At 37.6% G+C, this 14,031-nt stretch overlaps 1 protein-coding gene across 3 annotated transcripts in view; it reads left to right on the top strand.

Moving 5' to 3' along the window:
- Nucleotides 1-11,734, top strand: part of UBE2D2 (ubiquitin conjugating enzyme E2 D2) — a 54,177-nt gene extending 42,443 nt beyond the window's left edge. For 2 of the 3 annotated variants that reach the window (XM_019424354.2, XM_019424355.1), the window contains exons 3-7: nucleotides 1,916-1,947; nucleotides 2,026-2,103; nucleotides 2,192-2,297; nucleotides 7,581-7,674; nucleotides 10,062-11,734. In XM_019424354.2, the coding sequence (XP_019279899.1) occupies nucleotides 1,916-1,947; nucleotides 2,026-2,103; nucleotides 2,192-2,297; nucleotides 7,581-7,674; nucleotides 10,062-10,107 (356 nt within the window). In that variant the 3' untranslated portion in view covers nucleotides 10,108-11,734. Of the gene's footprint in view, nucleotides 1-1,188; nucleotides 1,208-1,915; nucleotides 1,948-2,025; nucleotides 2,104-2,191; nucleotides 2,298-7,580; nucleotides 7,675-10,061 lie in introns of those variants that run through there. The other variant, XM_019424356.2, reaches the window with a different exon arrangement.
- Nucleotides 11,735-14,031: the final 2,297 nt, after the last annotated feature.

Genomic DNA, 14,031 nt, shown 5'->3' with positions numbered 1-14,031 from the left:
TTAACATTTAAACTCTCACGAAAGAGGTTGTAGCTTTTAGTTTGTGTAATTTGGTTTTCAGCATCAAACCAGGATGGTAGTGGGAGTTTTTTTGTTTTTGCTTGTTTTAGACTATCAAAACTTTTTAATTCATTACCATGAGTTTTTTTTTTTTTTTGTAATGTGTATTTATTTTTGAGAGAGAGCCTGCATGCAAGCAGGGAGGGGCAGAGAGAGAAGGGAACAGAGGATCAATCCCAACTGGGCTCTCAAGATGCTGACAGCAGGTAGCCCCATGTGGGGCTCGAACTCACAAACTGGAGATCATGACCTGAACCTAAGTCAGACACTTAACCAACTGACCACCCAGGCTCCCCGTGAATTTTTATTTTTATTTTCTTTTTAATTTTTTTTTTTAATGTTTATTTATTTTTGAGACAGAGACAGAGCATGAACAGGGGAGGGTCAGAGAGAGAGGAAGATACAGGATCCGAAACAGGCTCCAGGCTCCGAGCTGTCAGCACAGAGCCCGACGCGGGGCTCGAACTCGCGGACTGCGAGATCATGACCCGAGCCGAAGCCGGACGCTTTACCTACTGAGCTACAGGCGCCCCGTAAATTTTTATTTTTAACAGCTGCTAAAATTGATCCTTAAATGAAAGGTTTTTGAAATCTAGACGTAAGATACAGCACTATTTTATGCTAATGGCCAAATATTTTACCCCAAACTATTTCTAGAGAATTCTATTACTTGGAAACTGTAGTGATTTTTTTTTTTTAAGTTTTTATTTATTTATTTATTTATTTATTTATTTATTTATTTATTTATTTTTAAGTAAACTCCGTACCACACGTGGGGCTTGAATTCACAACCTACAGATCAAAAGTCACATGCTCTACCAACTGAGCCAGGAAACTGTAGTGATTTTTTTTTTAAGTATGTATGTATGTATGTATTTTTAAGTAAACTCCATACCACACGTGGGGCTCGAATTCACAACCAAGAGATCAAGAGTCACATGCTCTACCAACTGAGGCAGCCAGGTGCCACACCCCTCCCTTATTTTTTATGGCATCGTAGTGATTCCTGAACTATTTACCAAACCATTGTTATTTGAGTCCGTGTTAGATATCCTCCCACTACCTTCTTACCTCCTTTTTTATACTTCCACAAGGAGAGCTAGGAGTCGAGAAGAGTTCCAGAGGGAGACTTGAGTCAGTGATTCCAGTAGGTATTCTTAAATTAACTAGTGTAACAGAATACTCAATTAAGATTTTAATGGTAGGTCTTCAGATGCTTTTGTTAATCAAATTCCATCTTAATGTGTTTTTAGTTTAGTTCATGTTTCTCTGCCTTGTTGATGTTGTAGATTCTAGATCATTTTAAAAAGAGACAAATATTGATCTTTCATCTGTTAGTAAGGGACTAGTAATTCTAAAGCCCTACATGTAAGTGCTCTCAGTTTTTTCTTGCTGTAAAAGCCAGTCTTTCCTAATTTGAATATTATCTACTTTGACTTTACAGTCTTGCTCTATACCAGTATTATAAAAGGAGTCTATTGTATATTAATGTGTTAAGGAAATGATATAACGCATTGAAGAGTTGAATCTTTGGTTCTTTTTTACCCTCTGAAGTAAGAAATGCTGATTTACAAGTGGAGCTTGGGCCTTGTCAAGAATTTTTGTCTCCCTAATAAGAATTTTCAAGATCTTTTAGCCCAAATACTTTTTCATTATGCATCTTACCAGTGTTCTAGACTATACTAGTCATTTTCTTTTCTCTCTTCAGACTCAGACTTGATTTAGATTCGTCATCCTGCCTAGGGCTTACCATATTGCTTATGAATAAACTGGGATTATACAGGGAATGATATGTTATTATAGTGTACCTATAATGGAGATAATTACTTCATGATGATTTTTTGTTCTTTTTCAGTGTTCCATTGGCAAGCTACGATAATGGGGCCAGTAAGTATTCAGATTGATTTTGGAATAAATGTTGATATAATTCACTCATTTTAATCCCACTTTTCTTGTTATCAACAGAATGACAGTCCCTATCAGGGTGGAGTATTTTTCTTGACAATTCATTTCCCAACAGATTATCCTTTCAAGCCACCTAAGGTAACTGGGATATGTATGGCACTTGTTTTTTATGTGCTTTCTGTGATACCAGTAAACCAGTTTATAAAAGTTTTTCTTTTTTCTCTAGGTTGCATTTACAACAAGAATTTATCATCCAAATATTAACAGTAATGGCAGCATTTGTCTTGATATTCTACGGTCACAGTGGTCTCCAGCACTAACTATTTCAAAAGGTAATGGAATAGGTATCTGATATCAAGATAAAGCAGCAGTGTTTTTTGTCTTTTAAAGGTTACTTATTTTGAAATGATGACTCTTATTCCTATTAAGAGGAGGTAGCAGTCCCCTTATTTTTTAGTAGACCTTGAGACCACTGGAGGGAGTTGGATTTTCAGGCATAGGTATTCTTTGGTGCTATGACTACTCTGACCATTATGCCATTCAAGCGTAGGTTGGAAAATGGCCTCTAGGTATGAATATTTTTTAGAGGAAAGTTAAAGTAGAAGATAATTAATATCTCTTCCAACCTTGAAATCCACGAATGGAAAGGATAGATACTGTTCCAGAAAAGGAAATAACAGCCCTTTTAGAGGAATGCTTGTGGTATAAATATAGATTATGGGGTCTTGAAGAACAAAGGATAGGTGAATTCATATTCAGGCTCTTTAAGGTTTTATCAGGTCTGGTCTTGAGGTTTCTATTAGTAACAGATTCATCCTGTAATATGACCAGTTTAATAAAAAATTTTTTATTTGATCATCTTGATTTTTTTCGTATATAGTCCTGTGTATGTGTGTTTGAATGTATATTTAAAGATTTGTCACTAATTTTGTGATGAAATATCCAGTAGTTCTAAATAAAACCTAATTATATGAGTAGGTTGGGAATTTTTTATATCTGTGAACTGAGTAGTTAACAAACATTTTCTTATATTGTTGATTTGAAATTGTACAGCCCCTCAACATCATACCCAAATGAAATCACAAGTAGATTAAAAGCTGTCAAAACACAAATACAAGAAATAGGCTGCAAATGAGAAGATAGGCTAGTGTGTTTAAAATGGGAAGAACATACAGGGCACCTGGGTGGCTTAGTTGGTTAAGTGACCGACTTTGGCTCAGGTCATGATCTTTTGGTTCATGGGTTCAAGCCCCATGTCAGGCTCTGTGCTGACAGCTCGGAGCCTGCAGCCTGCTTCAGATTCTGTCTCTGGCTTTCTCTGCCCCTCCCAGGCTTGTGCTCTTTGTCTCTAAAATAAATAAGCATTAAAAAAAATTTTTTTTTAATTAAAAAAATAAAATAGAAAGAACATATATAAAAATAAGTAAGAAAAAGATCCCAATAGGTGAATGGTCAGAAAGGAGCAAAACAATCAAAGAAATGAAAATTAAGTTCCCATTTTCCACCTTTTTAATTAACAAAGATCTTTAAAAAAAAAAAACAAATGCTGGTGAAGTACATTGAAACGGGTGCTTACATACCACAGGTAGGAGTATAGATTTGTAAATCCCAGTCAGTATGTATTAAAAGATAAGAGATTTAATCATTACTTCCCGTTGACCCAGTAATTCTAGTTTCATTCATTTGTACTAAGAAGATAGATAACCTCAAACGCTAAAAATGTTTTGTGTGGAAGTATATTTGTGAACCTGTGTGGAAATAACGTTTGTGAACATTTACTTATTTCTAAAAATTAGAAATTAAAGATCCAACAGTAGAGGAAGAAATAATCCGTTCTAGCACACACTTTTAAAAAGAGTATTGATCCTTACCAATATTGTAAAAAATGGGAAAATACTATGTTTGAAAAAAGCAGAAAAGAGATAAAATTTGTATATATTATAGGTCAAGTTAATATAGAAGTATGTTTGGGCTCTTTGCTGGCTCATTCAATGGAGCTTGCAACTCTTAATCTCAGGGTTGTGAGTTCGAGACCTATGTTGGGTGTAGGGATTACTTTAAAAAAAAAATCTTAAAAAAAAAGTATGTTAAGTAGCTAGAAAGAAATAATGTGGGCATTTGGGTGATGAGATTGGTGTATGAAATATTTTTCTTTACTATTTTGTTATATTTTATCCTTTCTTTAATGTGTACATTTAGGCAGGCGGCAACATAGTTCCATGGTAAAAAACATAGATTCTGAATCCAACTGCCTATATTCACCTCTCAGCTCTACCTCTTATCACATGAATCTTGAGACACATTAACTTCTGTATTCCTCAGTTTTTCATCTGTAAAATAGGATGGTAATTCTAACCATTTCATTACTATTATAAAGATTTCAAAAAGCAAAATGCATAGTTAATTGGTTTCTTGTAAGCACTCAGATAACTAGGATAAAGGCACTGTTCTAAAAAATGTTGGATATTTGCTGTTATAACTTTGTTGTTTTTATAAATATGACTTGTATACTCTAACAATTTTTTTTTTTTTTTTTTTTTTTTTTTTTTTTTTTTTTTTTTTTTTAAGTAGGCACTATGTCCAGTGTGGGTTGGAACTCACAACTCTGAGATCAAGAGTTGCATACTCTATGGACTGAGCCAGCCAGGTGCCTCTGACAATTTAAAAAAAAAAAAAAATTTTTTTTTTAATGTTTATTTATTTTTGAGAGAGAGACTGAGCATGAGTGGGGTAGGGGCAGAGAGAGGGAGACAAAATCTGAAGTAAGATCCAGGTTCTGAGCTGTCAGCACAGAGCCTGACATGGGGCTTGAACGCATGAACCATGAGATCATGACCTGAGCTGAAATCGGATGCTTAACCAGACTGGGGCATTTAGCGTGCCTGGGTGGTTCAGTCAGTTAAGTGTCAGACTCTTGACTTCACCTCAGGTCATGCTCTCAGGGTGGTTAGATCAAGCCCCACATTGGGCTCTACATTGATCATGGAACCTACTCAAGTCTCTCTCTCTCTGTCCCTCCCCTGCTTTCATGTGTGCATTCTCTCTCTCTCTCTCTCTCTCTCTCTCTCTCTCTCTCTCTCTCTCTCAAAAAAAAAAAAAAAAAAAAGTCTGGGGCATCAAATTGAAAATTATGGCATCCCAGGCAAAAATATAAACAAAAAACTAGGAGAACACATTTTTAAAAGTTGAGGGGCACCTGGCTGGCTGAGTCACTAAAGCATGCAGCTCTTGATCTCCAAGTTGTGAGTTTGAGCCTCACATTGGCTATAGAGATTGCTCAAAAATAAAGTCTTTAAAAAAAAAGTGACTGAAATAGTTTTCCAGATAAGTGGGCCCTTTTCTTTTTGTAAGCCTCTTTGTAATTGAGGGGCTGCTTGTGAAAGTGTTGTTATTGTGATTTCCTTGCCTGGTGGTTCTTCCTTCACCAAGTATCAGTAAAGATAGAAATCCAGTAATGGGACCAAGAGAGGTAGATTGTGTGTGTGGGGGGGGGGGGGGGGGGGGGGGGGGAGGGGAAAGGTTTAATAGCTGAAATTGTTAACCATAGCTCTTTTTTTTCTTCCCCCTTCTGTGCTTAGTGTTGATTTTTCAGTTACACTACCTCATAAGGGCCATTAATTTATTTGACTTATGTTCTCTTTGTCTGGATAGCTATCTTTTAAAATAATTGCATTCTATTTTGTTGAACTTGATTATATCAGTATACCTAAGTTTAATGTTTTAATGACTCCTTTTTGTAAATTGAATGTTTGGGCAAGTAGTTCTGTGAAAGGCCTGAATCCTATATGTGATATTATTCCTTTGTCGAGGGCAGTAACTTTGACCTGAAGTTCTTTCTGCTTTGAGTGTATATGTTAGGGATCTGAATATACAGAAACCTTAAAAGAAGCAGTTAAATGTGCTATAAAGCCACTTGATTATATGTTTTTAGATTTAGAAGTGACTGTGGGTTATGACCCTGATGAAAATGAGTATATACTGATGAAAAATATTGATGTAGATAAAAATTTAGTCATTTCAGTGAAGTGTCTCTGCAGGTTATACAAATAGGAGTATCTCTTTATGGAGAAGGAATGTATAGTAAGTTATAAGCCAAAAGCAGTGTTGTATGACTTAAAAGGACCCTCAGTAGTACAGTAAGAATCTTTTTACCAGGTCCAGGTAACCACCACCCCACCTTCCTTTCCTTCCTGGAAAGAGTTAAAAAATTTATTTATTTAAAAAAATTTTATTAAGGTTGCCTTATTGGAATAATTGGAAGAGAAATTTGGTAAGGGAATTTGTGCAAATACTAATCTGGTAGCTTATCTAATTTCAGGTGAAGATTTATTTGAATTCTTGCCAATTTGATGGGCTGGACAAGTTTCTTCTTTCAGTAATAGTCAATAATTTCATGAACATTCAAAAATCTGTAACTTCCTGTTGTCATTTCCAGGAAATACATGAAATCTTTCCTTATTGCTGTTAGAATGTTCTGTGCTTGAAGAGGGCATCAGGTGATACACCTGACAATGGGAAGAGAAGATGTTTTGGGAATGCCATCTGCCAGAATTGTGGGCAACAGGAATGAAGAGTCAGAAAACATCTTTCCTGATGTTTTTTATTTTCCATATACTCTTAAGGAAATAGCTTTTTTGTTAACAAAGTGAATGATAAAGGGCACGTGAACCTTTTCCTCACCTCTCAGAAGCCCTTGATCTCTCTAGGTAGGAAAATGAATTATTTTCCTGGTGAATTTGATGTTTTGGGAGTAAAATGAGCTTAGAATCATTGTCTCCTGCTACAGAATATTAGAAATAAGATAGCTGAGTTCTCTTGCATCAGAATAGAAGAATTAGAATTTATTTTAGTATGTCAGAGACCCCTGGATTTAATACAATTAGTGGCCTTGGCCTCCTCCTTTGCATTCAGTAAGGAATACATAAGTTTACAACAAATTTGAACAGAGGCAATTGTATTATTTGTCTGCTGTGTTCCACGTTGTCACTGAGAAAATGGCTTAGATGAGATTCTAAATTGTCACTGAAAAGAATTTGAGAACTTAAAATGTTGTATCCTGTATACTAAGTATGGCCACCTCCATTTGGGGGCAAATACGGGCCGTTATGTTTTTAGACTAAATTGTTTTCAACTAAAAATGAAATCCATCGCATCTGAATGTAATACCTGTCGTAGAGAAAGCAGTGATTGTTCGATTTCATGGTTGTCACTTCTGAGAGCATTCAGTAGTGTGGTTGTCTTTGGAATTTTGAGAGCCATTTATTTCTGAAGATGGGTTTCTAAATATTGAGTTTTATGGCCTATGAAAAGTGTTGGTCTAGGACTTGGAAGACCTGAATTCTAATTCTACATTAATTACTCACTAACCAGGGACAGTGGACAAGTCACTTCATCAGCCTGGGCCAGTATCCTTAGGGGTTCAAGCATAGAGAAATCCTACATGAATTTTTGTTGATTCTTGTTACTATAAAGTTAGGTAGAACTCACAAAGCTCCTAGACACCACAATATGAATAGGTTCTTAGAATTTTCTTGTGTGTTGGCATCTCATGTTTCTTTCAACCCTTTGTTTTTATCCTCTACTAATTTATACGTTTTTTTCCCCCACCATTATAGTACTCTTGTCCATCTGTTCTCTGTTGTGTGATCCCAATCCAGATGATCCTTTAGTGCCTGAGATTGCTCGGATCTACAAAACAGATAGAGAAAAGTAAGTATGGCCAGAAAAGTACCTGTGGTGGGGTGGAGATGTTTGTGTCTCAGATCTTAACTCAGGGCTGAGTCAGATATTTAAAATGAAGTTCTAATATACTGACCTGGGAACAGAAAGAAGAGTGTTTACATCAAGTGTCTATAAGTAGAAGATGCTGATCTTATCTCTCATTGTTTCAAATGACTCCCACTGTCTAGAAAAACTTCTCTGTAGTTTATTTTTTAACAGCCTCATGTCTCCTGTTTGGCTTTTGACTTACGAAAGCCTGTCTTTGGTAGGTATTTGTAACTGAGTGGGAAAAGGGAATTGATTTTCTACCATTTGGCATAATCTAAAAAGAAAGTTACTACAACAAGACATGAAAGCCCCAAATTTCCTTTAAAAACAAATCTTAATGTAGAATTTACATGTTTTTAAAAAAGAATTTATGTATTTTATAATTGTACTATGAATTATTGAAGAGTGGTCAGAATATTGAAAAAGATAGTAACTGAAAGTTCTAATTTTTTAATTTTGTGCATTCATGTAAGACTGTAGGAGGCAGTAGGTGGGAAATTATGGATCATTTTCTAAAGTCAAAAGGATTAAGAATTGGGGCACCTGGGTGGCTCAGTCGGTAGGGCGTCCAACTTAAGCTCAGGTCATGATCTCAAGGTTCATGAGTTCAAATGCAGAGCACACTTCAGATCCTCTGTCCCCCTCTCTCTCCCCTCCCCAACTTGTGTTCTCTCAAAAATAAATAAAACATTTTTTTAAATTAAAAAGGATTAAGAATTATTTGAATTCTGTTGGATTAGAGAGTCTTACAGATAGTATATTTTTAAATGGAGCTACACCAGCAATGAGGGAATTTAACTGCAACTGGTTCTTAGTTTAGTTTTGTCTGTGTTTAGGTCTGAATGGTATCTATAGTCATGTATTTCTGGCTGCATTCAGAATAAAATTAGATCCTGCTTTTTTCTATTTGTGAATACATCCACAATTTTTTTTTTTTAAGACTTAACAAACATTTTTTTAAGTAATCTGTACACCCATCATGGAGCTTGAACTCACAACCTTGAGATATGTCGAGTTGCATGCTCTACTGACTGAGTCAGACAGGTGCCCCACACAAGTTAACTTTTTATATAGTATTTTTTTTTAAATTCTTACTTTTGAAAGAGAGAGAGCATGAGTGGAAGAGGGGCAGAGAGAGAGGGAGACACAGAATCTGAAGCAGGCTCCAGGCTCTGAGCTCTTAGCACAGAGCCTGACGTGGGGCTCGAACTCACGAACCCCAAGTTCATGACCTGAACTGAAGTCAGGTGCTTAACTGAGCCCCCCAGGCACCTGAGTATGTTTGTTTATTTTTGAGGGAGAGAGTGTGGGAGGTGCAGAGAGACGGGGGGGGGGGGGGGGGGGGTGGGGGGTGGATAGAGGATCTGAAGTGAGCTCTGCACCGACAGCAGCGAGCCCAATGCAGGGCTCAGACTTACCATCCATGAGATCATGACCTGAGCTGAAGTGGACTGTCAACCACCTGAGCCACCCAGGAGTCCCCACACAAATAAACTTTTAATGAGAGACCTATTTTGTCCAGTATCTAGGTGGGCATGAATGCCTACCAAGAGGCATTTTCCAAGTGATTGTAGTGGTATTGTTCACTGAACTTTTCCTGCATCTCTTTTTAAACAAAGAATCTTCTGCCCTGCTTATTTTACTACTAGAATGTTCTGGAGTAATAAACCCATTCAGTTTTAGCAACCACATTGTTAGGAAAGTATTACATGAATTTAATCACTATTGGTATATGATTTTAAGAACCATATATAATGTAGAATTATGTAGTTTTAAAAATTCCAAATAAATGAATCAGTGACTGAAGATCTTTCTTAGAAATAGGTCAGTCATTGGGGCTCCTGGGTGGCTCAGTCAGTATCTGACTCTTGGTTTTGGTTCAGGTTATGCTCTCATGGTTCATGGGTTTGAGCCTTGCGTCAGGCTCTGTGCTGTCTCTGTGCTTGGGATTTTTTCTCCCCCACTGCTCTCTCCCCTCGCTCGCTCTCTCTGTCTCTCTGTCTCTCTCTCTCTCTTTCTCTCTCACAAAATAAATAATAAAACTGAAAAAAAAAAGAAGAAATGGGTCAGTCACATATAGAATAAAGGTGTACCAGCAAATGCTAACATGTAATCAGAATCCTATTAGTAGCATTTAAAGGACATTGTTTTGGGTTTTACAGCCTTTTCCCACCATCACTGACTAAATGCTTAATAGAAATTTAGAAGTCTTTGCTAGACTACTACTAGTTAGTCCCTTCAAGTTATTAGATAGGATAATGAATGAAATCTGTTGCTTTCTGACTGACTCCACCTGTGTTAAGCCACGCTTCTCTTTGTGTGTACAGGTACAACAGAATAGCTCGGGAATGGACTCAGAAGTATGCGATGTAATTAAAGAAATTATTGGATAACCTCTACAAATAAAGATAGGGGAACTCTGAAAGAGAAAGTCCTTTTGATTTCCATTTGACTGCTTTCTATGAGCCCACGCCTCATCTTCCCCTGTGCACATGTTTACCTGATACAGCAGTGCTGCGTGTTGTACATACTTGGAACAACAAACTAGAAATACTGTACTTCTGTACCAACATTGCCTCCTAGCAGAGAAGTGTGTGTGTGACAAGCCAGTTCTCCAAGCGTAATCTAGGTGTGAGACTAAAAGTTTTCCTTACTGACTTAAATTTGGATAACGGCAAGGTGAGGGGTGGTGGGTATGGTGTGTGCTTGGATGGGGAAGAAAAGCTCCACTGACCTGTAGGAGATTGTTTTTAAGTGGAATCCTTTTAAACTCAAAACAGTTATGAAAAGCAAGGCGAAGAACACGAAGCTGTTTCTGTATTCATTTTATTCCGAAGGACCTCCGTCTTAGGTGAAAGTTATGACCAACCAGATTAAACTCTACCCACATCCTGTATTTTAAGGTCTAAGTTTAACTGGTCAACATTTAAATGGATTGGAGCTATTAGTACATAAAGTGTGATGGGCTTTGTTCCCACATCTTTTGCATCTCCCCACCCTTCAACCTTTGTCCTTTCAGCCCCTTTCTCTCTTCCACATTCTTTGGTTTGTATGTGGTTTCTCAGTTAATACATAGCTAATAGCTCTTATTTTTCTTATGTTTTTAACTGCTTAGGTCTATCTGGATGTAAGGGTGAAAATTCATTTGATGGAAATACTTGTGTATATTTAAAGACCCAATTGCTCCCCTGGAGCTTGTACGTTCAAGAATGATTAATCTGTGTAATAAACTGATTACTACAGTCATTACATATAATTTTGTGTGAATAGGCCTTTTGATTTTAAGAACTTTGTCTAGCAGAGATTAGTGGTGGGTTTTCCCCCACCCCTAAAATGTTTTCATTTATACTGGTTGCATTTCAAAATCATGAAACAATTCCAGTTTACATAGTCAAAAGGATATCTTGAAAGTAATTTTACCGAACAAGGGCATAAGCTTAAAAGCATTTCCATGAAACTTACATGTGCAGTATTCCAGGAACATGACTGTTAAACTAAATAAGAAATTTGCTTTATTAATGAAACTAAGCTGCATTTCACCAAAACCTTGTGACATTCCCTTGGTACATAGGACATAAAACAAAGGCATTGCTATTTGGTAAGTTAAGCTTCTGTGATTGTGATTGTAAAAGAGCAACATTGACCAAACCTGGGAAACATGAGCACAATCTTGTATTGGAGAGTCTACATAATTACTTTGCACTGACATTGCAGGATGTTCATCCAATTTTAAATTGTACTGTATGTGGCTTTTTGAAGTCTTCCCTTGACTCTAGTAAATTGTAGTTTGAAACTTGTAAACAACTGTGTTTGCCAGAAACATCATTCGTGTGAACTAGGCAAGTTACTTTTTTTTCATCTCCTTCTCCTAATCTAATTGTAAACCAGGCCATCCTGAAGGCCATGGCTGATGCTCTCCAGCCATCAGGTTCTTTCAAATGCATCTTCACACTCTTGCACAAAAATTGAGGAATAAATGTCCACTGCTTTTGGTTTTAAACTTGTTTAACTTGTCTTATCTCTCAGTGTCACTATCCCCATCTCAGAACTGAAGTGTGCTATAACCTGAAACCTCTTGAACTGCTGCTTAGCTGCTGGCTACTTACTAGCATTTCTAGCATTCTTGACCTTGCAAAGAAGGTTTGGCTGTTAACCAGGTGTGGGGAAAGGAGTTAGAATTGAGCTCTAACCTAAAATTGCCCTGTATTCTCAGTATTATTGGCAGGTGGGAATTCATCAGTTTTGGATATGCTGTTAACTAGCCCGGTGACTGTGTGGGTCATTTGCACAGATCCTGAAAGCCCCATTCTTTGTCATCTTCAAGAGCAGCCAGCTCATTACCATTGATTATGTCATAACGTAGATACTTTCACAGGAGTGCTCTTAAGCATTTCTAAGTGCTAAATAAAAGCCATCATCTGGCATATAGATACCAAATGAAAGGGTTAGAATGGTCACAAACAATTAGGCCCTTGAATGCAGTTTGGTCTTGCTTATTTGAATATAGGGCATATTTGGTCCAGTCTGTATCCATGTGCCTTGGCCAGAAGAAAGTCTCATTGAGGGAGGCCACCTTCCCCAGTCATAAAAAATGTGTGTTAACTTCGGGTGGTTCTTGTCTGGGATCAGATTGCTTTTTACAGGAATGTCTCCAGCTTTATCACATGTGAAAGCTTATTTGTAGTAACCCTGAGTGTCTTGGTGAGGCAGTGGTTCCCCAGTGTATCAAAATTGATAAGTGTATGAGTTCCCTTTGCTTCTTAGTTCTTTTTTTTTTTTTTTTTTTTTTAAGATTCATTGATTGATTCATTTATGAGAGGGGGAGAGAGCAAATCCCAGGTAGGCTTCACACTATAAGCACAGAGCCTGACATGGGGCTTGAACCTAGGAACCGCAAGATCATAACCTGAGCTGAAACCAAAAGTTGGACTCTTAACCTACTGAGCCACCCAGGCTCCCTGCTTCTTAATTCTTAACATGGAGTGCCGTGGACAAGTTAGAGTTGGAGCAGTCCCTCTTGATAAAACCACATGATTTCAGATATTTGCATGCTCTGTTATTGGCCAGTGGTCAAAGGTAGCATTGTCCTGCTAGTTTCTACACTTTGGATAATACACCAACTTGGAAGGAGAGCTCTTGGGTTAGGGAATGGCAGGGAGGTCTGTAGAGAGAAGGATATGGTAGTGGTCAGAGGGAGGGACCGTGTTCTCTGTAGTGACCTAGTGATAGAAGCATTCCTTTCCCATTTCCAATGGCTACAGTATTCCCCTTTTTTCCCCCATTTCTCTTTGCCTTACCAGGTTATTTTGAGCCCTAGGTATATTATCAGGAGAAATAAATGATTTCTAAATTACTGCTGGAATGCCTATAAACTGTCCCTTGTCTGCAATTAAGGTGAAACTGGCTTTTGTCTCATTCTGCTATACCATACTCCCTAATACCCGGTGGCTTTAATAGAAGAACTTTAGTTCCTGGGTCTCCTGAATTGTGAACATATCTTTCCTTCCTTCCTTTATTCCTTCCTTCCTACTCAGGAATAAGCATCTTTATTACCCCATAGAAAATTGTCACTAGTATTAAGGACCCATCTCCTTTTGATTTCCTTTGTGAAACACTTCATTTCAAGTGATGGGTTATTTTGGTGGATGTGAGGTTATACAAGGGAACGCAGATTTTTTTCCCCCAAACATACATACATACAGGTAGAGAGTGAGTGGGGGAGGGGCAGAGAATTTCGATGCGGGGCTCAAACCCATGAGGGTGCAAGATCATGACCTGAGCCAAAATCAAGAGTTGGGCACTTAACTGGCTGGGCCACCCAAGCACCCCAGAGAACACGGATTTTTAATATGAAAATAACTGAAGGTAGCACACTTTCCAAATATACATACATTCATATACATCCAAAAGGGAAAATAAATTTCCTTTGGGATGCTCCTGGAGCCTCTTTTCTACTCAATTTTTCCTTATGTTTTACATGCACTTAGATGAAAAGTGGTTGTGAGTTCTCTGTACTCCACAAAACTGCCTTAAAAGCCTTCAAAGCTCCAGCTGCTAAGTAGTTGGTCTTCAGGCTCCTTTGAATATTTCCAAGTCAATTCCTGGGTCTGGCCATGGGATCACTTTGTCATGTTTAATATTCATGAAACAACTACATTGCTCCATTGTTGCCTCCATATTTTACCTTAGTTGATAAGAGTGGGAAAGCTCAAGGGTTGGGACTGTCTAAAGCCTTTAAGTCCTTGGGCCTTAGTGGCTGAATGTGTAACCTGATCACCAACCAGCTTTGGCCTTTCT

Source organism: Panthera pardus, unplaced genomic scaffold (genome assembly GCF_024362965.1).
Source record: "Panthera pardus isolate Hobbes unplaced genomic scaffold, ASM2436296v1 HiC_scaffold_2, whole genome shotgun sequence".
NCBI classification, from domain to species: domain Eukaryota; kingdom Metazoa; phylum Chordata; class Mammalia; order Carnivora; family Felidae; genus Panthera; species Panthera pardus.
This window is presented reverse-complemented; position numbering and strand designations above follow the sequence as displayed.